This window comes from Phaenicophaeus curvirostris, chromosome 1 (assembly GCF_032191515.1).
Source record: "Phaenicophaeus curvirostris isolate KB17595 chromosome 1, BPBGC_Pcur_1.0, whole genome shotgun sequence".
NCBI classification, from domain to species: Eukaryota; Metazoa; Chordata; class Aves; order Cuculiformes; family Cuculidae; genus Phaenicophaeus; species Phaenicophaeus curvirostris.
In genome coordinates this window covers 185,661,556-185,686,861 of record NC_091392.1, presented here as the reverse complement: position 1 = coordinate 185,686,861, position 25,306 = coordinate 185,661,556, and the positions used below count along the sequence as shown (strand labels likewise).

Genomic DNA, 25,306 nt, shown 5'->3' with positions numbered 1-25,306 from the left:
GAACCCAATGATTGGGTCAGTTTTCTGGTTTCTGTTCCACAGGCCAGGTTTAAGTACTCAGGTTCTCGACTGACTTGAGCTCTGAGTAGAAGTGTCTTGGAAATGCCAAGTCCTCTCAGTTGTAATGGTGGCTGAGAATGTAATGAAAATTTCAGTGCTTCTTTCCGTGTATATATGGCGAGGAATGTCAGTGCTGGTGTTTAAATTCTTAATTCATTAACAGCCTTATGTACCATTTCAGGTACTTGAGGTTCATGCTTCTTGTAGTTTTGTGTATGCCTTCTTACTGACAAAGCTGTTCATTATCATTGGGTTGCCATGGAGTTCTGATCACACGGATCTGAGAATAATAACCCATTATGCTAATATAGCTTGTCATTGTGTGTGATGCAAAGTGATGTCCCATAACAACAGCTGGTGTTTGTAACTAATACAATTTATGGTAAGGTCACAGTTTGTGGAACAGCATTGCCAGACGTTGACTCTGTGAATTATCTTTTTGATTCCACGCCTATTTACAAAACCGTTTATGCACTTTTAGGTCAGTATTGTTCTGGACAGTGAGAATCTGGGGTTTTTACAGGACAGTTCTGGCCTGTTTTCTTGATGCTAGAATCTTTTGAGCTCTCCTGTCCACTTGGAGCCCCAACTTCATGTCATGAATTTCCCTTTGAGACAGAGGCAGGACAGTTTGCTAGATTTGGTGAACTTAGGTGCCACAAGAGAAGATTGAAGAAAACTATGTTCAACAGGTGGAATACATAATTTTGTAATGTAAACAGCATTACAACAACCTTTCTTGTACATCCAAGTATGAAGCTGAATTTTATTTCGGACTCTGCTACTATACAAGGAGCAGGCCTAGAATCTTTATATTGATTCAGCTTCGTTCTGCAGCAGATGACTGGGCATTTGTTGGTGTCCCGATTTCTGCTGGGATAGAGTTAATTTTCTTCCTAGTAGCTGATATAGTGCTTTGTTTTGGATTTAAGATGAGAATAGTGTTGATAACACAGAGATGTTTTAGTTGTTGCTGAGCAGTGCTCACACAGGGTCAAAGACTTTTCAGCTTCTCACACTTCCCTGCCAGCGAGGAGGTTGGGATACACAAGAAGCTGTGAAGGGACACAGCTGGGACAGCTGACCCAACGTGGCCAAAGGGATATTCCATACTGTATGATGTCACGCTCAGCATATCCACTGGGAGTAGTTGGACAGGGGGATGCCACTGTGACTCAGGGACTGCCTGTGCATCAGCCCCTGGGTGGTGAGCAATTGCATCGTGCATCACTTGTTTTGTATATTCTTTTCTCATTGTTATTGATTTCCCCTTCCTCTTCTGTCATTAAACTGTCTTTATCTCAACCCACAAGTTGTACCTTTGTTCTGTTTCTCTTCGCCATTCACTTGTGGGAGGAATGAGCAAATGGCTCTATGGTGTTTGGCTGCCTGCTGAGTTAAACCACGTGAGCTGCTGATCTGTAATGTGCAGTAAGATGTGGTTTTAGGCTTTTCTGTATTGTCAGGAGAGTCCATCTTAACATGCATATGTGTGCTTTCTATACAACCATTCTCTTAAGGAAAACCACTTTCTTGCATGATTATTTCTTTTAGTTATAAAGCATATTTATAAGTTATTCTGGCAATGTACTTTTTCTTTGAAATATTCCCTGAAAATGGTGTCATCCCAATAAGTTGCCTACACTTTCATGTAGTACAAAACAACCCTTAAAATCAGCATGTGTTTTGGCAAAGAGTGTTTGACAAACAAACTATCATGGCAGGAAATTATTACATGTATCACGAAATGCTCAGGTCACACAAGTTATATTTCTACCTGGATGTGCAAAGAGAAAGCAAGACTTCTGCTTTTTGATGTTACCAAGATTAGAGAAAGAATAATCCTTAATAGAACATCTGTATCATGCTCAGTAAACCAATGAAAGATTGTTCTCAGCAATGTATTCTACTAATGTATTCAATGGGTCATAAATTATACAACCAGAAAAACCATTGTGTCATCCAATCTGTTCTCCTCATAGAGAAGGCTTTATGGCTTCTCTGAATTAATTTATGTTTGAACTAAAGCACAGCAAAAAAAAATCCTTAGTTTAAGATTTCCACTAATGGAAGGGTCAGCATCAGCCTTAATAGCGGTTAGTGGTGGTTAATTTCCTTCCTTTCGTGTTTAACTTCTTTAATGCATTTGTCTATTTTAAAATTCCAGACATTGGATGTTACTGAACAAAAAGCTGTCTGTTAGCAAATTTCTGTTCCTCATATTCACTCTTAGCAGGCATGGAAGTCATCCCACCTAACTTTCAAGCATCCTCGATGTTTATGTTACATCTGACATAGTCAAGCCTTGCTTCCCTGGTGGCAGAGAAATACGGACTTTCAGAGTTATGTTCAGGTGAGCAGCTTTAGACCTATTTGTTAGGAGGTAATGAATCACGCCTTGGAAGTGCGTGAGTGCTCCTGTTGTCTAAAAAGGCTTCTTGGATTGAGTGGCTCCATGTAATATGTTTTGCAAAGAGGTGCCATTGCTAATGCAATAGGTGTAAATTCCTGACATTAGAGGACATGATTTAATGACTGCATTAACTTTCTCGTAGTCAAACTAAACTAAGCTTTAGGGCAAGTTTTCTAGTCAACAGTCATAGTTGCCTCTCCTGAACACCCTCTGGTTTATCAGCATCTTTCTCAAGTTGCAGACATCAGAACAGAACAGAACATCCAGCAGTTCTTGCAGAGACACTGGCAGTGAAGCAGTAAGGCTTTCCTGCTTTTGCTTTTGTTCGTCCTGCTTGAAAAGGCTCTCCATAGCTCTCCAGGTCACAAGAATAGCAGCCTGTTTTCAACACATTAGTCATCCTGGTCTCAGGCCTCTTTTCATAATCAGTGATTCCCGGGAATAGAAAGCCTTATTCTTATTCTGTCCATGTGGCGTGCATTCTTTGTCTCTGGCTATGCAATTCACCATAGGTTAGAATTAATAACTCATATAGTCTTTGCTTGCATTTAGTTTTCAGAACGCTTTTTACTATTTTTCTATCTAATACTCTTAATTTGTGTTTTGCCCATAAACTTTATAGAAATGGGTTTGATTTTCTTTTGTGTCATTAACAGTAAGGATAAGTAGTACAGGACCAAGAACTGGTCTCTGTACCTCCACTAGAAGTGCATTCATGAGGGTGTTGTCCTTCCTTAATCCACGTTGGGCAGCCTGATCTAGTGGGACATGGCCCTGCCCATGGCAGGGGGGTTAGAACTAGATGATCTTTAAAGTCCCTTCCAACCCAAACTAATCTATGATTCTGTGTTGAGAAGTATCTGTTACCTGGCTTTCAATCTGGTTTTGTTGTGAACGTTCTTTTTTCTTTTGTTCTCATTTTACAGTTTGGTGAGATACCAATCTAATTGACAAACAGAAATGGCAGACTACACTTTTAAACTTGTTAACCAAAATTATAATATCATAAAAAGATACAGTTAGTTTAGTCAAATCTACTTTCCACAAACCTGTGCTAATGACATTGCATTATTGTACTTCGGTTTTGTATATTCAAATGCAGCCATTCATGGATGAATATCAGGCCAACTGTGTTGCGGTTGCCTGGATAGTCCTTGCTCATGCTTCAAGAAAACCTGATACAACGTTAGTTTTGCCCCAGCCCTCGGGAATACTCAATTTCCCTTTGAATATTCCATAAAAAGGAATGTTTTTATTATTTTCAGATGTAATTAGGCTCTTCAGTTTTTCTAAGGAATTACTCTGTTTTCTGAGTGTTTAAGCTGTTAATTTGGAAAATACAAGGTTAATCTTAGGATTCTTTCTTTATTTTCATAACTAACTGCTGCAGAGTTCGTCCGTATGGGTGCCTGTTCCTCTCCAAACATAATAATGTATTTCTGTCAGTCACTTACTCCAAAACATTTAGACATTTCAATATATGGAAGGAGTTTTCTGTCATGCCCACTGACTAGCATGAGAGCAATGTCCATGTTGTGTTTGTATTTGCAACTGTCTGGTCATGCAGAAGATCCCTTGGACAGCAGCTGAATTCCATGTGCTTCATCCATCTGTTGAAGCCAAAGTTTTTCAGTAGGCAGCTGTATTCAAGCCAGACTTGCAAAAAACTTCACTGAGCCCATGTGGACAGTAACAGTCATTATCTTGTCCCTGCTGGTTTTATAATACAGAGTTACCATGAGAAATATTTATGTCCTGGAGTCTGAGTCTAGCAAAGCCGCAAACATTTACATTTGTCTTCAGGCTTGTGGCTAGGAAACACGTGAACTCCACTTTCAAAGAAAAAGTTGTTAATGTAATGTTAATAAAAGGTTATGAGATACTACAGCATCATAATGGTGCATGGCTAATAAAAGATGACACACAATGTGTTGGGTTGTATGTAAGGAAAGAGGTCCAATAGCATTTAATTTAATATAGAAGATGGACAGTGTTGTGAGTGTGCTGCTGCAGCCAGTATTAAGTAATGACAATAATAATTTAATCATAGAGTAAGAGATCGATAATGATAATTACTAATCCAGGTTTTGGTTACAAAATATTTTCTCTCATTCTTCTTTGTATAGATGTCGTAGAATCATAGAATGGTTTTGATTGGAAGGGACCTTGAAGGTCATCTAGTCCAACCCCCCTGCAGGGACATCTTCAACCAGATCAGGTTGCTCAGAGCCCCATCCAACCTGACCTTGAATGTTTCCAGGGCTGGAGCATCTGCCACCTCTCTGGGCAACCTGTGCCAGTGTTTCACCACCCTCAGTGGAAAAAAGAAATCTTCATAGTATCTAGTCTAAACTTTTAGATTAGTTTAGTTAGATCATTTTAGTTTATAATTATTACCTCTTGTCCTATTGCTACTGGCCCTGCTAAAAAGTTTTCCCCCCATCTTTCTTATAAGCCCCCTTTAGGTATTGAAAGGCTGCAATAAGGTCTTCTCCGAGCCTTCTCTCATCTAAGCTGAACAACCCCAACTCTCTCAGCCTCTCTTCATGAAGGAGGCATTCCAGGCCTTTGATCAATTTAATGGCCCTCTTCTGGTTCTGCTCCAACAGGTCCATGTCTTTCCAGCGCTCCAGAGCTGGATGCAGTATTCTAGGTGTGGTCTCATCAGAGTGGAGTAGAGGGGCAGAATCACCTCCCTCGACCTGCTGGCAGTACTTCTTTTGATGCAGCCTAGGATATGGCTGACCTTTGGCGCTGCAAGCGCCCATTGCTGCCTCATGTCCAGCTTCTCATCCACCAGGACCACCAGGTCCTTCTTGGCAGGACTGTTCTCAATCTCTTCATCCCCCAGCCTGTATTGATACTGAGGGTTACCCCGACCCAGGTGCAGAACCTTGCACTTTGCCTTGTTGAACCTTGTGAGATTTTCACAAGCTTCTCAAGGTCGCTTTGGATGGCATCTCATCCTTCAGGGGTGTCATCTTCACCACTCAGCTTGATGTCGTCCACAAACTTGCTGAGGATGCACTCAATCCTATTGTAGTTACTTTATGTAACTTAGATATGTAGTTGCTTAAATATACACTACATATACACTAAATATATTTGTATACAGTTTATATGCTTCACTGTAGAGAGAAACATGAATGGATGTCTGGCTTACTCTTATGTTAGTCTTTATTCATAGAAATATCTCCTGTGGTTTCATCTCAGAAAGCTTCACAAAATTTTGTAAAAGTGTTCTTCGTCTGTGAATGTTTAGCATTCCGGTTCACAGAGCCAGCTTGTGGCTTGCTTTGCTCCTGGTACTGTGCCATTTTCCACCCACACCAGCAAGGGTATGAATTCTAGCCAGCAGCAGCTGAAATGCACCATGATGCAGTTTAATCTCTACAAGATGCATCTGAAGAGTTTTACAGACATTAGAGCGGGACTCATCTCTTACAACCTAGGATGCATATCTCTGTTCTCAGGTCTCCTTCAGAAATCACTGACAGGTGATAGACACCTCTAGAAAGCGATTTATTCTGTCTTAAGCTAAAAATGTAAGAAGGATATGATGAATCACCTAGCAATGTCTCTTCTTCTCCTCTACTCGGAGCCTAGATGGCTGGATTAAATTTGATATTTGGCTTGTAGGTGGCTAAATTTGAACCTTTCCCTAAAAGGCAACCATAGGGTAGATCAGAGGCATCAGAATGAGAGGTCAAGGAGGCAGCTACAGTTTTAAAGATTTTTCCTCAGTGTAGTACTATACTTTGAAACATAATTAAACATGACATCACATTTATTATGACATGAAATAAGCAAAATTTTTTAGGAGATCAACTCTCAACCATTGAACAGTATTAGGTCAGTAGGACTTTTCAGACCATGCAATTTCAGAAGGAAATGAGCTGCAGCCTGTTTCTTTTTTGTGCATCAGTAATAAAATACCGCTTATGTTTGCACAAGTGCATTACAACACGCTTGGGTTTTCATTCACATGTGTACATTGCACAGAAGCCACATCATCCACAACCGATATCTGATTTTTCATTCCAGCAAGACTCAAGAGTTTTTAACAGCATGAACCAACATTTGCCAGTGGTTTGAAAGAGCAGGTGTGGAAAACAGAGCAAAAATTCAGGGAAGCTTCTGGTTCTAACAACTGAGGTAGCTACTGCAATTAGAATAGACACAAATACCAGCATTTATTATCTTCCTGTAGTAAAAAATAAACAGCTTAATTATCTTATAAAAATTCCATCTTATCTAGACTCTGACATCTTTATTGTAAACCACTTGAGGAGAAAAGGAAAAGTGTACTCTCTGCAAGAGAAAATGTGTAGGGAAGGGAGATGCAGGTCTGTATTTACTGGTCCCACTTTTGGAAGCAACTATTCCTTCTATATTGGACTGTTTTAGCCTTGTGTTTCCTCGGCACCTTTCCAAGTTCCCTAAAAATAATTCTTCTGCTAGCACCCACCCACCACAAATGACGGGAATATCTTCATCTCCCTGTCTCTGAAAAGAAAAGCAAACCCAACAAAACATCTGTCTAAAAGTCTTATAGGAAGCTATTTTCTCATCCAGCAAAACCAAAGAGGAGGCTAGCATTTTCACCTAGTACAAACAAAAATATGAAAGAAGAATATGAAAATCTTTATTTACTATAAAATGTTTTTAAACTCTATGTGAGCCTAAAGAAATTCTAGCATAGTTTCAGAAACAAACCCTTTGTTTTATTTTTTTACAAATAAAAAACCAGTTAATCTACTTATCTGAAAATTATGATCTCAATATACCCTTCCTCCCTTAGTTGTAGTTTTTGGTTTTGGAATAACTGGCAAAGATAAAAAAACCTTCTGAGGTTGTCTGGAAAAGATAACAAGATTTTAGGAGCATGTTTTTAATCTCAAGTCAGCCTTCAAAGTGGCAGCCTGTCATTATTATATAAAACACAGGAACTGAGAAGTATTTACGTTTGGATCCCTTCGGAGGCAACATAGTTGTTTACTTTAGTGAGAAGTCACCCCCAAATGGAGCACTCTGGTGGCAACTGAAAATTATTTTGGAATTGTCAACAACATTTCCCATGTCATTGAGCTTTATCAGTCTTTAATCTTATAATAAACTGAACAAATTCTAAAATCAGCACAGCTCATGATCTTTATGTTACATGCCTGGATTCCCACATATCTCCAGCACAGTGGTATATATAGACAAAAGATAATGATCTAGAGGAAAAGGAGCAGAAAAATAAATGCTGAGCAAAGAGAATGGGCATGAGGGAAAATTGATTTCCTGGCTCACTTGGATGTCTTGCAGGGATCAGAGATAAGAACCTAGGGAATGTTGGTAACCTGCACAACCCTTGACCTGCAGCTTAGGAGAAAGAGGGAAAGTCTGCATCTTACAGAATTGTAGCCACTGGGAGCTTTGCCAAGTCAGTGTAAAGGACTTCAGAAAGTGGGTGGATGTATATGACAGAATTTCCTGTCTGTTTGTTGGTTTTGGCAGTTGTCATTCTTGAATCCCCGGTATGTGGGAAAATGGTCTCTTGCAAGAGGAGAAAATGTGTTCCACTCACTGCTTTCCTCTACAGGGTCTTGTATCAATTACTCTTCTCTTGCACAGAATAGCAGTGCACATCTGACATTTACAAAGCTTAATAACTACCTGCCAGCAGCTAGGATGTGAGAATTTCCATTTGGAAGAGCTTGGGTCATCTCACACCACCTTTTTGGAAATCCACCCAAACCTGTAATTCTTTTCAGACTTATTTCCTCTGGCATGGGGAATTACATGCTATGCCCAGACTGCTTTGCATGGAATTGTTGGGTTTTATCTTTGTTATATTGCAGACCATCTGTCTAATTGGTCATCCAAAGTAACTCTACCTGAAGAATTCTGCATTTGCACTGAGTAGGCTTTTGAAAGACGGGATGGGTTGGGGTAGTTTTATGTCATGTTCTTGTGTCAAGACAGCTGCACTAAACAACCCAGCATTTTCTCCCAGCAGTTGCTTCAACAGTGGCTCTAGACAGTGTTCAGTCTGCAGTTTTAAAATAGAAGTTCACTGAGCTTTCTATTCTGTGTAGTTTTGGGGACAGCTTTGTTCTACCAAGAGGGAAAACATGTTTGAGCTCTTTGCCATGTAGACTCTGTCATACATTCTTATTGTCCTTATGTGCTTGTTTCTACTGTCTGAGTTTACATACTGTTGCAAACAAGTGAATTTTTCACTGCAAAGAATTCTCCACCTGCAAATGAGCCTTTAGAGGGAATCAGTTTCATGCAATATGGATGTTTCTACATGTTTTGTTTACTGCTTACTTTACAATTTTTTTTAAGATAGAGGAAGCTTTGCAGCAGTACATTCAGTTAAGTATAGTATCAAAGGTCCACAGTTGAGACTCTGTCTGGGACGTACAAATGCAAACAGTAGTTACAGATCTCTCCATCCCTAGGAGAATGCATGCCAGCCTCATCACAGTTGGAAGTGTAAATGATTTCTAGCACTAGAGATGCAAAAGCTATGTCTGTAATGGTATTGCTTGTGGCAGATTCATACAGCAGCTTTTATATGGATTTTTGAAATAGCTATAGGCCATACGATCAGGTTTTGTGGCATTTAATGATTAGTTTAAATTATATTGAGGTAAGCATACACTTGAGAAGAGGGGACAAGTATCTTAAAAAGAGGTGTATTGACTCCCTAGTTTATCAACAGTATTAAGCAGTAGACAAAACATGTAGGCCAGTATTCATATTGCATGGAACTGATTCTCTGGGAAGATTGAGACCAACACCGGTACCACCATAGCTTACACTTTTACTTTCCAAATGGACTGGATGCAGGACTCAGATCAGCCTTTAATTTTTTAGTGTAAATACTCCTAAGAGAGGATCAGAAACACAAAAATATCAGATACTAAAAGTAAGATTTACTCATCTTGAAGTCTTGTGCTTTAAGTAAATTTAACCCCTATCACAGATATTGTAAGTCATTAGTAGTATGTTTTATTGGTTAAATTTATGTGTTTACAGTTATTTTTTGTTGACATATGCAAGTGAATTGTGAAAATAATGCTTACATCATGATATTGCTACTATTGCATCTTGCTAATATGCTGCAATAACATTTTCCTGTAGAATCTTACAGTTTCTTTCACAAGAATAAAAATGGATCTGCTAAACTTTAGTTTGTTTCTTTCAGCAATACTTTCCCTTGAATTTTATTCTCTTTGTCTGTCGATCTCAAACTAATTGGGAATGTTCTCCTCAAGGGGTGAAAAAGCCACCTTTTGGTAAGCTGGGCACATGTCCTAGTAAATTAAATTCTTCATGCTTTATTTAATAATATGCTTTCTTTTTAATGTTATAATTGCAGTTTTAAAACAAAGCAAGTTTTCTTAAAAGTTATTTCAGTAGATGTATAACTATCCTTAAGTTTATGTGATTTCTCACTGACTCATGGCATGGGAAGAGAAGAGGTACAGGGTTGGTTTTATTGCAAAGAAATTAAAATGTATGTACTTTTGGCCGCAAGAGCTCAGTTACAAAGCAAAACCCATCTTGTGTTGTTTCTGTGGTTTGCATTTCTATACTAATTGCTTTCAGCTTGGATTGTATGATAATATGCGTGTTTGATATGCATGGTTTGTTTATGTCGAACTCCACTATCCTGTCTCATGTTCCTGGAGTGCCTGAAGTAGTTTCGCTAATCTGTCAGCATAGTATGTACTTGTGGATAAATATAGACAGGCAGCCACTCTGTGAGTGGTCATCATCATATGCCGAAGCTAAAAATTGCCCCTTTAGTTATGGAAAAGCTGATCTGATCCGGAGGCCGGCACTAGCTCACACATTGCAGGTCTCCAGCGCTTGTCTTTTAAAAAACAAAACCAGAAAGCTAAAAGAAACGTCTGCCTCAATGCTGAAAAGAATTATAATGAAATATGAAGCAACTGATTTCCTTTTCGATTTTAGTTAGAAAAGGATTCTAGCTTTTGTAAATCAAGAAGTGGAACATTTCAGGTATTCACGGGCTCATGGATATTACAGTAGCATGTTGGAGAAAATCCAGCGTGATTGGCTTTATAAAGGGGCTCGGTAGGTATGAAAATATTGCAATTACATGTTTCAGTTTGTTTTACTAGTTTGTTGTTAAAGTATAAATTTGACACAGTTAACTAAAAATATGCAATTTCTGTTTCTTCTGCTTAAAGATACTGAAAATTCATTGACTGTGTTTGCCTGAAGTTGTATCCAGTGCAGAACAGACTCTTGGCTTGTGCATTATGATCATTCTATTGTTTAGCTTCATCATAGAGCTTTAAGAAAAATACCTGTAGTATAAATCACAGCAGAGACTCTCTATGATAATTTAATTTTGCACTCATCCCCATTATCAGATTAATGACTGTGTGTGTATGTGAGAACTACAGTGCTTTTTCACAGCTGCTTCTCTGATCTGGAAAATGGATCAATACAGGAAAAAAATTAGCAGTTATTTTAGTTTGGTAATCCTTTCTGTTGTGATAGCGTATGGTTGTGATGACAACCATACGTGATGCTGCATTGTTACTTCCATATTTACTCCTTTTTTATTTTTTAAAAATACAGGACATCGAGAAATGTTATGGTTATAGCTTCAACTAAATGAAAATACTCTGTAGGGAAAAGTATCATTTGAAATACACCTTATTGCAGATCCAATAGAGAAATAGGGAAACTACCTTGTAAACAAGAAAATGGGTTGTTTGAGAGAAGTTGGCCCTCAGAGAGAATTTCACTCAGAACGGTATGGGAATCTTATAGTTGATGGTACATCATTACTCCTTTTTTTTAAAACATATTTTGCTAGGAGAGAAGCTTTATATATGTATACAACTTTCTAAAAGTGGCCTACAGATTCCTAGCTATTGCAGGGCCCTCAAGCATCAGGGTTACCATGGTCTCCTGCATGTGGATCACCATTCTTTCTCCTTGAGAATGACCTCCTTTATTCTAGGTGAAGGACCTAGTTCAGTGCAGCACTTTTGTGGTGACCAGTACCCTACAATATGTTCGGAGTTCAACCTAAATGTATCAGTGGTCCACTTCAGTACTTCTCTTTGTAGAACATGATTATTTTGAAATCAGATAGTAAAAACTTAATTTAAAGGGGCAGTGTTAGTCTAGTCACTGGGCCAGATTTTTGCAATGCACATACCAAACGTATGCAAATGCTTGAGATAATGGACCTGAAAAGAAGTGTTAGAAAGCCAAACCTGTATATAACAATTAATGACTGACGCAGAACCCTCACACTGTTGGCAGCATTAGCTCCTACAGTGAAGATGCTTATATGGAGTTAGCAGCTACAAAATGATCTTTTAAAAATTTGAACTAAATCGATGTCATATGTCAGTAATTCCTGTAACTGCTATAGCAGTGACAGAGGTTAATCCACAGGACATCCTGTTTCTTTCCTTATGGGGAAAGGCTGTACAGTCTTACATTTCAGAGGAGAGCTATAATAAAAATCTTTGGTGCATTGTCACATCTCAGAAATAATTGCATTTCTCTATTACACTTTGCAAATAATTGATTTTTTCCATTAGATGACTGGAAAAATAAATGAGATCAGCCTGTGTCACAAACCTAACAGCATCATTTGTTTAAAGGCCTCCTACTAAGAATGACTATGTGGATTTAAATTCCAGTCTCAAAATCCTGGCTGAATGCCATGATGATTGAAGGTTAGGGTGGCAGCTCACAGGTAGTGTGACCAGGATTTCTAAAACTTAATTTTATAAGGATGTGAGGCATGCATGACCTCACACGCTGCCTTCCTCTTTTCTTCCATCCCTCCCACATGTTCCTTCATAGTAAATTTTGAGCTGGGTAACCAACTTAAACCAAAATTGCCTGAGGAACAGCAGACAGGTTTGCATTTGGTTTTATTTCTACAGATTCCTTCAAGAAGTGGGAGTCTGGGTTGATTGCTCTGGCCAGAGGGACATGGGCGCCCTAGGCTGGGTGTGGGTGGCAGGCAGGCAGCCCTGGGGACAGGACCTGAGAGGGAGCTTGGGAACGGATAGGGGGAGCTTGGGATGATGACAGGAGGGCAGAACTTTCGCTGCAAAAAGGACACAAATCCTTGAGAAAACTGTCTTCACTGCTCAAAAAAAAAGTTCCTAACTGAGCACTTGTTGATCAAACTGACTTGGTGGATAGTCATGAGCCAGGTAAAACTATTATATTTAGATTTGGCAAATACGTTCATGATTGTAAAAATATTGTCTGACTCCTTCCTAAAGCTGTTTGCAGAGAAATTTCCATTACGTAGTATATTTGATAGTCCATGTAAATTTGCATTTGATCCTTTGCATCCCACTGTCTTCATGCTTAAACTTTAGGAGAGTCTAGGTGATGACAGGAGAGAAACAGTGCTTACGCTCTTCTCTGGTGGCACTTTTTTCATTACTTTGAAGTAGATTGTTATTCAGAACAACAGTGTATTTTTAGAAACATTTTTGTATAAAATAAATGTAGAACAGTCCTATACACTTTGTTTTATGCAGAGTCATAATGCCTACAAAACCCCGTGATTATTTTTTTACCCTCAAAAATCAAACGAAACTTTGCATGGAACAGATCTAGCAGGAAACATCTATTGGAGTGGAAGAAGTGGTTCTGCTGAGCTAGAGAGTGACGGCATGCCGTGCCTGTCAGGGGAGTTATTTTCAAAGTCAAGTATGGATGTGTTATGCTCGCACAATACGTGAGCAAAAGCATTTCTATCTTGCATTATAGTCATATACTGGACTTCTAAACTCTGATTTTTCTAAAGAGAAACACGCTCTCTTTTCTCCAATCCATCTTTTTTATTTTTCAATGCATGAATTTGGGATCCAGTTCTGCCACATCTTGAGTACTCTCAAACAATATGTAGTCTTTGGAATTTTGTTTTTCTTATTTTTGGCAGCAATGAAGTATTTAAGTATTTAGGAAAGATCTAAAATGTCATTTATTTTTAAAACAATCTCATGTAATTAATAATTGTCAATTATTTTCAGTAGTAGTTGCAATTCTTTTCCTTAGAAGGTAATGCTGATGGCATCTATCTTTGTATTTTATTGTTTCTTCCCTTGCAACTTGGATGCAACATACAATATAACACTATGGAATGCATTGCTGTGAGGAAATGAGATAATGGCATTGGTTCACAATATTTTCCACACTTTGTATTGTGTTAAAGCACCTCTGTCCCAATCGCCAGCAGTGTTCACGGCTGTTAGAACACTTGTCTTGCATTCAGAGTGGCTAATGGCTGGTCTTCCCAATGTTCCTTAATTTGCTACTTTTAAAGTCTCTGGCAAAGCTGACAGCGGGTGCTACCAATAGCTGCCTGAAGACTAGGCATGACTTTTGTTGGCAACAAGAGCTAAGCCTGAAGATTTGGGAAATTTTATGCATAGAATGGTAATACTGGAATTAGTGAGGTTTTGCTTCATAGTGCTTCAGTTTATTGTTTTCTTCATTTTCCCAGAAAAAAAAACGTAAGTAGAGCTAAGCTGAGTACATAATATCTTTATATCAGTTATGGGGAATTCACAGAATCAACAGGAAAATTTAGATTGGAAGAGATCTCTGGAAGATGATTAGTCCAACCTCTGCTTACCAACTAGAAAGGTTTCTCAGGGTCTTGTTTAGCCTGGAGAAGAAGAGGCTGACGGGAGACCTTATTGCTCTCTACAGCTACCTAAAAGAAGCTTGCAGAGAGGTGGGTGTTGGTCTTTTCTCCCAAGTGGTAGGTGAGAGGACAAGAGGGAATGGCCTCAAGCCACATCAGGGGAAGTTTAGATTGGACATGAGGAAAAATTTCTTCACTGAAAGAGTTATCAAGCACTTGAACAGGCTGCCCAGGGCTGCTCAGCCCAGGGGGGTGGTTGAGTTTAAAAGGTGGGTAGATGAGGTGCTTGGGGACACGTTTTAGTAGTAGACAGGTACGGCTGGTGTTGGTGATCTCTTAAGGTATTTTCCAATGTTATAATCCTATGGTTATGTTTTGGGTATCTCCAAAAGTGGAATTTCTGCTCTTTCTATGGACAACCTGTACCAGTGTTTGTTCACCATCTCACAGTGGAAATTTTTTCTGTATATCTAATTGGAGTTTCCCTCATTCTAACTAGTGTTGCCTCTCGTCCTGTCACCATACTCAGAGAAGAGTCTGGCTCCATCTTTGCTCTACTCCACTAGGTATCTGAAGATTGCAATAAGAGCACTGTCAGACTGTACTCATGTAGCAAGCATGTAATTCCCTGGCTATCTTTGTGGTCCTCCCTCATCCTTGCTCCAGAATAGCGATGTTGCTCTTGTATGGGAGAGCCCAAAACTGGACACAGTATGCCAGATGTGATCTCAAAATGCCAAATGAGTTTGTAGGGTTTGGTACTTCCAGCAAAACTAATCCATAATGAACAGGTTTTGGAAATGGAAATGGAAAAAAATGTGTATCTGTCTGTTCATGTTAAGATTTATTTTCATGAATTGTCATTGGTTTTAAATGAGTCATTCTGGATGAAAGGAAGATTAGACTCTTTACAACTCACCCTAATCAAAAGATCAGACTCCTGACTTCTGCAAGGATGTGTCAGTTTTCATAGCAGTAAATAAATTTGTTATTTGGCAACTGAGTTACAGCTATGACCTGCAGGGCAAAGAGTAAGAAATAGGAATATTATTCAAACAGTTAGATGACAGCAAGTCTTACCATGTAAAAAAAGAGAATGGAAAGTGCACTGCATAGTAAACGCTACTCAGTTTTAATGCGTAAGATTTCATCTTCGATATCTTCTTCCAGTCTAGATTATATAAATTTTGCCTGTAACTGCACTATGGAAATGTGTGTATGTGTTGTGTGTTTCTTTGATTATCAACCAATCTCCTGTTTTGCTTTGACAGTATAATCGGCCATTGGGATGCTCTGGAAAAGTTAAGACATGTTGAATTATCCAAAAGTAAATGTATTTTTTCTCCATTGCAGCTTCTCCAGTTGGTAACGGATATATCAAACCACCCGTGCCACCTGCTTCTGGTACACAGAGAGAAAAAGGACCTCCAGCCATGTTGCCTATCAGTGTTGACCCAGACAGTAAACCAGGAGAGTATGTCCTGAAGAGCTTGTTTGTTAACTTTACTACTCAGGCTGAACGCAAGATTCGCATCATCATGGCAGAACCTCTTGTGAGTAAAAAGAAACTCTAAGTATATAGGTACTTTGCTTTGAATTTCTGTTAAAATAAGGCTTGCCTGCCATGCAATGAAGAATCTTTTGCTTGTAATCAATGTTGCATTTTGATAGTGTTGCCCAAATTTTAAGATATACTATTATGGCAGTTAAAAGGTTGTAGGAGAAGACAGAGGTATGCAAGATGAGGTGACATGAAAAGGAATTAATATTTTATCTCTCTTTGCAGTAGGGGCACATATTAATGTTATTGAGAGGCAGGAGGGGAGTCAGCCAGCATAGATTTCACAGCTGGGAGAGTGGTCACGTGAATCAAAATGCTGATTAGAAAATGCTGAAATAGGATAAAACCAGTATTTCTGAACATTACTGGTTTTCAGCTAAACATGAAAATGAACAGTACTGCTGGTTCCTATTTTAGTTCTGACAGTAGAAAGTTTCATAATCTAACAAAGTGCTATAGCACCTGTTTTCCAGAGGTGAAAGAGTTTGTAAAAGAATTGAAAAAAAAATCTGCATTCCAGTGTTGAAAAAATAATTTCTTTACAAGGTTTTGCACACAGTGGGAGCACCATGGTTATTTATATTTTAGGCAAATTTAACATACAAGTGTGTCTGTTGCAAATTGTCTTATGTAACTGAACTTCTAGGAGTCTGTTATTTTAGCTTGAGACTACACTTTATGTACATTCTTGTTACTTTGGTTAGGGAAGGATGGTTCCAGAAGCTGTATTTTAGTTCTTAGTTTTTAATGTAAAAATAGAAACAAATAAGAGTAACCGTGAACCTGTATTTCTGAGCTGTAAGGGAATTTTTAGAAAATGATATAACATTTTTGTTATAAAGTACTTAGTTCACCATTTTCAGGTTTGGATATTCTGAACAGTAATACTAAGATTGTCTTAGTTGTGATGGCATATGTTTAGCTTTGTGTCTTGGTTTAGATTCAAAAGCATTTAATGCTTGAAAAGTTTTTCCAGACAGTTTTTCAGACTTTCATCTGAAACATTCGATAGATGGAAGATAGCAGAAATATCTTACATAATTTGGAAATAACACAAAAAACACCCAACAGGAAGAAATATTTTGACAAAGATCCAGTCTTATCTTCCTTCAAATCACAAAAAAGTAGAAGAAACTGAAGTCATAGCGCAGGTCCTTTAAAAATAATCCCAGCAACCATTTATTAGCATACAGTTTTCATGTGGTGCACAGTGAACACCTTTACAATTTTAGAGACAAAATGTGTTGCGAAATTACTTGACAAGATCAGGGGAAAAAAAAGATACTACCGCTGATAACATGATTTCCTCGTGTCATCTCTAGTACACTTAAAAACCCTGCTTTTTCACACATAGAAATGAACCAGTGACCCTGGTTTATTCCCACTTCAACTTGTGTTCGGATGATTTTGGGTTGCTATGTGTTGATACGTTGTTTTTTTCACTTTGTGAAACTATGAATATACAAATGTTGATCATATATTATTCCAGAGGTTGTTCAGTGAAATTTTAGTTGGTAGATGTTCAGCGTAGAATGTAAAAATATAATGAGACTGGAATGTCACCTTCTTGTCAGCATTTTCAGAAGGTATTTCTTACAGGGGTCTTACTGTGAGACATTAACAAGAATTCAATGACATGCTCACATCTTATTAATTCTAGTAGGACTTAGAATTCATGGCATGCTGCTGTTTGAGGGCTACTGTGACAAATGTGTAAGCAGGTAGACCTTCAGTCAAAATGATCTTGAAATAATTGGATTGTAATGAAACAAATGACAAGGGGAAATGGCAGAAATTATTCTGAAATAGTGGCTAAGAATGTAAATCTACCCTTTTTGTGGTGTAGCTGTTGGGTGTTTAGCAGCTTTGTTCCTACATTTCTTCTCTACTGACTGGAATTGTGACTAGGAAGTCTTGAGGAATTTGCAGGGCAAAGATTATAAATTGGGGGTACAGGGCCAGCCTGTGGCCTTTTTTCACAATAGGTAGTCAAGTGGGGAGCTCTTTGAAGATTCTGTTCTAATTAAACTCAAACGTACTTCAAAGAAAATCAAACTTGCAAAGTGCTCTAACACTGGGATGTTTCTAGTTTGAATTCTCTTAAGTCATTACTAGATATGACAATTTAATTTTATAATGAGTGACAAATACTTAAGATATCTTTTAGAGGAGCTAAAAAGATCTGTTTATAATGTAATTGCTTTTTCCTCTTTTATCCCAAAGACTAGCTCAGATTCAAGCTCTAAAGATACTATGGGATTAAATTAAAGACTCATTTCCTTTCATACACACATTTTTTATGCTTATCCTTTGTGGTTATCATTACTGTTATTTTTTTATCTCAATTTCTTTGGGTTCCATATGCCTGTTTGATATATCCATCTCTTTAGTGATGTACACAAAGCCCAACTGTAAATTGCAATGTTCTGACAACTATAGTGGGAAAAACAGGTTTGTGTCCCACCATGAAATGCAGATACAAGCAAGGAACAAAAAGATTTTGCCCTTATCTAGGGCAGCGGTGAAAGACATGCCAGCCACCCCCTCCTGCAGATTCCAGCAGCAAATAAAGAAGAGGACAGTGTCACCTACTCCTCTTGCTGCATTGGCTGTCATTTGACTTGGCTGTGATTTGACATTTTGGTTACTAGATCTGGCAGCGATCATCACAAAAAATTCACTTGCCAGTTAATATGTTTTCTAGGCGTGGATCTCGTGTCGACTATTCACTGCTAAGTCTTTAACAAATTATAATGGAAACCCTGTGTTTCCAGATGTGTGGGTTTTTTTACTTTGTCTAGAGAATATTCTATTTGGAATTTCATGTCCATCTTTCCACCTTTTTAGGGTCTCTGAAATGTAACAAACATTTCAATAATTAATTAAGTTCACAATTTTATGGCTAATTTTTAATGGTTTAACAACTGTACCCAGACTGTCAAGTTATATTAATCCAAATTAAAGGTATTTGATGGCAGAATTAAATAAAAGGGATTTTTCAGTTTATAATATTAAAGTCTCATAAGTGAAATTCAAATAATTTCTTCTTGACAACATTTAATAATTTCCTGTGTTTCTGTAAATAATTTTCTCCCTTATAATGAATATTAAGGTATTTTCCTGCAGATCTTTTTTTCACAGCAGATTATATTCCTATTTATGTTTTTTACATTATATTTTAAATCTTTGCATTGCTTCACTTGCAAACACAAATTGATATTTTATTACTGCTGATTTTTTTCAAGCAGTGATGACCTTAAAATGAAACTTGCATGAGGAAGCCAGGGAAGTATTTATGCCAGATCCAATGTGTTTGCCTATCTTAATGCTACAAGGGGAAAAAAAAACTAGAAAATAGTTTCCTTTTTAGGACTGTTGATTATCACTTAGGGTAATAATTCATCCTGTGCATACTGATCAGACTAATCTTTTAATACTGCATTCAGCAATGATTACACGCAGCTGTAGACATTGATAAAACATAGTGAGCTACAGGCATTGACAGCAGTTAATGGTTAATTTAGCTGTTGCTAAACTTTCATTATGCTTTTCTCCTGCAAGCATCTTCTTTTAGTGAGCTTGTCTAAATTCATGATCTCTCTGAATACTGAACTCAAGAACAGAATTACTGATTATAGGATTAGAACTACAAGCATGTTCATTTATTCTGCCTATAGCTTTCTCCTTTTATTAGGTAGGTTTTATCTCACCGTTGGAAAAATACTGAAAGCGGTAATGTGGTTGATACTAGTGTATTTATTACTCACTTTTCATTAAAATCTGAAAGACATTAAAATATAGACCTATTTCAAAGTAGAGCCGGTGATAACAGCCAAGCACTTAGCTAGGAAGACTCTGAAGGGGGAAGAATAATGCAAATTTGTTTTTGCTAAGACTGACCAACTAACATGTAGTAGGACTGCTGACTGATCGGCTTTAACTTAAGCTTCGTTTTCTCTAGGCATTGCAGAAGCAGTAAGCTGAAGACAGACTGAAGAAAGGGGAGGAGAAGGTTTTGGGGGTTTTGAGCACTGGGCTGTGATAACTAATAAGATTTGTGTTGGCTAAAATAATACCAAACCATTTTATCATATGACTGTAATGTAGAATTTTCTGGTTTACATGGAATAAAATTCCAGCTGCATCGCATGTTGTTGTCATCTATAAAGAGACACATTGGCATTGTTCTTTCCATTTGAAGTCTTCATGAATAGTTTGGCATACGTAGGGCCTTTGGACCCTTGCTTATTCACAGTGCACACATAGGAGCTACTGTAAGGAATAAGTAATGATATTACTGAATATTAGTAGGTTAGTCCTTTTAGATCCAGTTGTGACAAATAATGTGTAGGACATAAGAATAATTTTCTATTCTTTCAATAATTGTCTCTGAAGTACTTAAGATGCTTCTTCATTAATTTCTGCCTTACTGTATTATACTGTACTGAGGGCTGTCCTCTCACCTATTCATAAGAAAGGGAAAGCTTTTTCACAACATCCTACTTTAACTAGTCTATGTAAGTTGGATTTACTGTGCTTTATTGTATGGATCCCTACAGATCTGTTAGAGTGGATGCATTGAGTGGCTTGTTGAATGGGCAGATCTGTATCTGTCGGTCATAGGACTGTCTGGAGGATTGAGGACTAACAGTTAGACTAACAGTTGATCTCAGTATTTTATTCAACTCCCAGCTGCATCTAGGGACAATGTTTGATTTTTCTGTGTGGATTGTACCCTTGGTTCTGTGTCTTTCTTACTCAGACTTCCAGCTAACTTCTCTGTTATCTTGGCAAGCTCTACTCATGCACTCAAAAGATGTGAAGGCAGAAAAATATAGGAAAAAAATCAAGCTTCTATAATGAACATGGAGACATTAAATACAGCAAAGACAACTCCAATGGCATAAAGAGCCTTCACTTCCCCTTCCACTCATCACCTCAGGAATAATATCCCCCTCTAGTTACCTCAGTATGTATTTCAGGCTGAGACCTATAGTGGAAGCTAAGCACTGAACAGTATAGAATCATAGAATCATAGAATAACCAGGTTGGAAGAGACCCGCTGGATCATTGAGTCCAACCATTCCTATCAAACACTAAACCATGCCCCGTAGCACCTCGTCCACTCATGCCTTAAACACCTTCAGGGAAGGTGACTCAACCACCTCCCTGGGCAGCAGTCCTTCCAGGGTGGCTAATCTTGAATCTTTATCTTCCTGAAGGTCCTTGAAGGGTTTGTGTGACAGAAGCTGTGGCCACAGATGAAATACCTTCTGTGTAATTCAGGGGGACACATTGTAAAATTGAAACACAGGAGTTGAGGAAGAGAGCATGAAAGACAGAGTTGCAAAAAAAGTTCAGGACAAATGTAGGGTTTCAGAAGTAATCATGCAGAGAGCAGGAGGATGGAGACAGGATGCAGCATGAGTCAGTTCTAGCTTCCATATGAGATAGAGGGGGGGAAAGGTTCATGACTTTGTAGCAGCCAGGATGGATAAGAACACAGTTTTGCATAGCTGTTGGCATAGGCATTTGCAGCTAGATATAGGTCCATAAAAACATTCATACATTTCAGAGTCGAGCAACGACAACAGGAGCTTTCTCGGTGACGTCAGATTTTCCATAGCTGGGTGTGTGTATAAAATGCTTTTTGAGACTTCAGATCTCATTCTGACAGCAAAATTGTCTAGGATGTTCACTGTCCTTGGGTCTGCATGCATATGCTTGGAGGACAGTCAGTGGTGCATACCATGGTTTACATCGCTAAGAGGATTTAACATTGGAAGACAGAGATCGAATCCAAGGTCAGTGAGGCTGTCACGTGTTGCCTGATGCTTGCAAATATAGCAGAGAACCTACCACATGCCTCTAATCACAGTTTTGTGTCATTTAAGGATATTGCTTATTACCTCTATCCAGAAAATGAATGTCACACTACAGTTATCATGGGCCAGCCTTATCACTGGTCTGTCATCCTGAGGCAAAGAAAGAAAATCAAGTATCTACTTTGGTAACATTCTTGCCAAATAAGTAGCAATTAATCAAAAAACTGTTTGTCCATATTTTTGCAACAGCTTCCTTTGCATGCTTTCGGAGTCATGTTTTAAGTCAACGAGGAATTGCTTCACAAGGATTGCTGTCTGTTTTTAAGTTTAAATTCACATGCTGTTTTCATGCCCTGAGTCTGGTATGGTACAGTTTACACATCAGACTGCTTGAATTACACCATATTTGATTCTGCATCTCTGCTGGCATGAAAAATATGACAGCAACTTAAATACTTCATGTAGCTACCTTCCTGATTTGGAAATTCTCCCAATAATGTCTTGTTTCCTTAGCTGGGCATTTAGTATGCGTGAAAGCTATGGCTTTTGTGGCTATTTACTTGCAGCAAAAGAACTGACGTCAACAGAAGGCTGACGTTAGCTCTGCAAGGGCTCCCTGGCATCCACCTTGAACGTCTGTCAGATTGGTACCAGTAAACAGGAGGAAAAAGCTTCAGATTGAGTCACCCAGGGGCGCATCTTTTGCAGTACAGTGACAGGCTATGAGATAAATGCATAGCCAAGAAAGCCCAAAATAAAGGAAGTTTAAAGAAAGCTAACAACTGGCAGTCATCAGAAATTCTTGGATTCACTTTTAAAATATACCTTTCCTGGACTATTGATCTATTCTATGAAAGTAAACATATAGTGAATGACATTGAGTAGCTGGCTGAGGCAGATGGTTTTCATTATCCTGCCTGACCCTAAGAGTGCACCGAAACGTGCCTCCTGTATGGAGCTCTCAGCTGTGCCTGGAGCAGCCCTGCAATTACAGCTCTAAATTTATTCAAATCAACCGATAAGGGCTTCCTATAGCTTTGATTAAATCAGGTCACATTACTCTGAATGGGTAACCCGAGGTCAGGGCCCTGAGGGCACTAATAAGTCTTCATGGCCCCTCTGATTCTCGCCCACCCTTGCCCAGAACCCCTGTGGGGAGCCCAGGATGCTGCCGGCTCCTCTGGTCCCTAGTACCACCAGCACAGCTGTGGAAGCTCTTCAGCGGCTCACCTGGCTGTAACCGAAACAAGTCCTGCTCAGTGCCTCCCATGGAGATTAAGATACTGGGAAAAGAATGGGATCACAGGCAGTTCTGTGTCAAAAGCAAGTGGATATCTCCGTGTCTCAGTAAGCGGTAGCAGGTGAGATATCTATTTTGCCTGGCCATAAGGTATTCTGGGAGTCTGCATCCAGACAGGTGTTCTGCATTTTGCTCTGCTCTGTCTTCTAGTAGAGGTCTGATGCTTGTCCAGTATTTTCATTCCCAAGGCTTGCAAATGTGAGAAACTTGCCCACCCTTCCCAACCTCTCTATTTTTATAGCATTTTACCAGTTCCTTATAAGTGTGCTAAAAGAAGGAACTTCATCCACTGCTTGGAACAGGGAGGTCCCCAAATCCTTTTAGCATTCCTCACATCATGGTAGGGAGGTTTCACTGAGACAATGGTGCTCTCATAGTGACTTGGAGAACTCGAGGGAAGCCATGCAAACCCCATTCTGTGAAGGAAAAATAGAGTTGCCTGCATTTCTCTCCTATGTCCTCCTTGCACAGGAGAAACAAGTTTGCTCGTCATAAATCAGTTGGTGTAAAACACTTTGCCTGCAGGGTTGAGGTGTCAGTTCTTCTCTGTTCAGGAAACAAAGATCTACCAAACGACCAGGTACCTCAGGGTCAAGGAAGAGCATCCTTTCACCTTCTTCGTCAGCTCTCAGAAGTAATGACAGAGATGGAAAGGAGGGAGTAGTGCTGTTCAAGTTCCATATTTTTGGCTGTAGAGACTTTGTCTCCTAAATCTATTTAATTTACCACAGGACCTTTCAGTGTTTCTATTTCAGACATCTGCCGTCACAACAACCTTCTCATCCTCGAAGTGCATGCCCTTTACAGTTACATGCATAACACTGAATTGTTAATTTATTTAAATACATGTATTGGCTGATGAAGAGACCCTAGCTGAACCACCTCAGTAAACAGCAGAAACATGGCTTTGAATAGCAGTTTCACAAAAAGGTCTTCATGTGGATGTGGAAGTCCAGATCCCATAGTCTATTGTTGTTAGAATGCTAAAAATAGGTTACATACAAATCACTGTATCAAATGCTTTTTCAGAGCATCATGTTTATTCCAGTCCCACAGGCTCATAGATGAAAGATCTTGGACTCTCATACTGCATCTCATGACACTACTTTTGACTGAAGCCTTATATAAAGTATCATTAATTCTTAAAGTATGACTCCAGAAAGCCCTCTTCCCGGCTTCATGTTCAAAGCAGTGTGGAAATAATGGTTTTATGCAGGATAGCTTCCTCTAGGTGTCTGTATTTTGAGCATGTTTTTGTTCTGTGAGGGAGAAACATTTTTATGAAAATGTGTTGTAATGAATCTCAGCACAAACAACAGAAGACGAAATCTGTATTTACTTCAGTAATTTTTGAGAAGTGAACAGTTTTCTACCGCTGCTTCCTATAACAGGTTTTTCTCATTTCATTAATACTGGTTTAGTTATACTGCACAGAAGTGGATTAAATTCCAAGCAGACTGGAGAGAAAAGCAAACCCAGTGAATCAGAGGTTGCTTTCCATGTTGTGAGATGCACAGTGCAAAAATTAGCACTGCTACTTTCCCAAAATGACATGGAACTTAAGGAAAAAACCTCACAAAACCCAAATACAAAAGTATTTCTTTCACTTATCTTGAGCAAACAGCTCAAGAACCTTGACATTCTTATTGATCAGTAAAAAAAATCCCAGGTGTGATGTTGATAATAAATGGTCACAAACTTTAAACAGACTTCAAACAGTGGTTAAGTGCTGTTATAGATACACAGGTAACTGTAAAAAAAAACAAAACAAAACCAGAACAGACAAATTCCTTCTGCTCTCAGCATTTGCATCTTCTTTAATGTTTTTCTATTACAAAGTAAGGTGCTTTCTTGTAAGTAGGAAGTAAAGAAGTTCCTTTTACTAGGACATTTTGAGCCCAAATAAGCTGATGGCTACAAGTGGAGCAGTTCTGGAAGAAGTATTTTAAATACATGCATTTGTAAAATCTGGAAAGTTGAAGGGAGTAATATGGATGACTTTACTGACACTTGAGGTAGACCCTAGCACAAGTAAGAAAGGAAATTTTATTGGCTGTTTATTTTCAGAGTTTTGTGTTAATGGGAATGCTTTTTTAAAAATGTAACTTAATGAACAGATCAAAATCCTCTGTCTGAACATACACAAGTTGTAAGGTCTGGACTAGTATCGTAATGCTTTCCTCGGTTTTCCCTGATTTTAATTACTCTGGTAGTACAGTGTACTGAAAAAAAAAAAAGAGGTGAATTTTACAAGCTGCAAGTTTGAAAAATTTGAAGAGTATCTAGAAATGAAATATGAACACAATATTGACACCCTCACTCCATCACAGCCATGTGTCAGTAGACTGATTCTGACTTAAAATAGCCAATGTAAGAAGATGAAATTCTGTTAATTGGAACCTAATTTGCTGGAGCAGAGAATTTTTTAAGTTTTAGTGGCATCCTTACAAGGAAAGTTCATGATGGCCCATGGTGTACATAC

At 38.6% G+C, this 25,306-nt stretch overlaps 1 protein-coding gene across 8 annotated transcripts in view; it reads left to right on the top strand.

Moving 5' to 3' along the window:
- FRY (FRY microtubule binding protein) overlaps window positions 1-25,306 on the top strand; it is a 212,841-nt gene that overhangs the window by 57,113 nt on the left and 130,422 nt on the right. For 7 of the 8 annotated variants that reach the window (XM_069882639.1, XM_069882631.1, XM_069882600.1 and 4 more), the window contains one exon: window positions 15,492-15,691. In XM_069882639.1, coding sequence (XP_069738740.1) covers window positions 15,572-15,691 — 120 coding nt within the window. In that variant the 5' untranslated portion in view covers window positions 15,492-15,571. Of the gene's footprint in view, window positions 1-10,398; window positions 10,571-15,491; window positions 15,692-25,306 lie in introns of those variants that run through there. The other variant, XM_069882615.1, reaches the window with a different exon arrangement.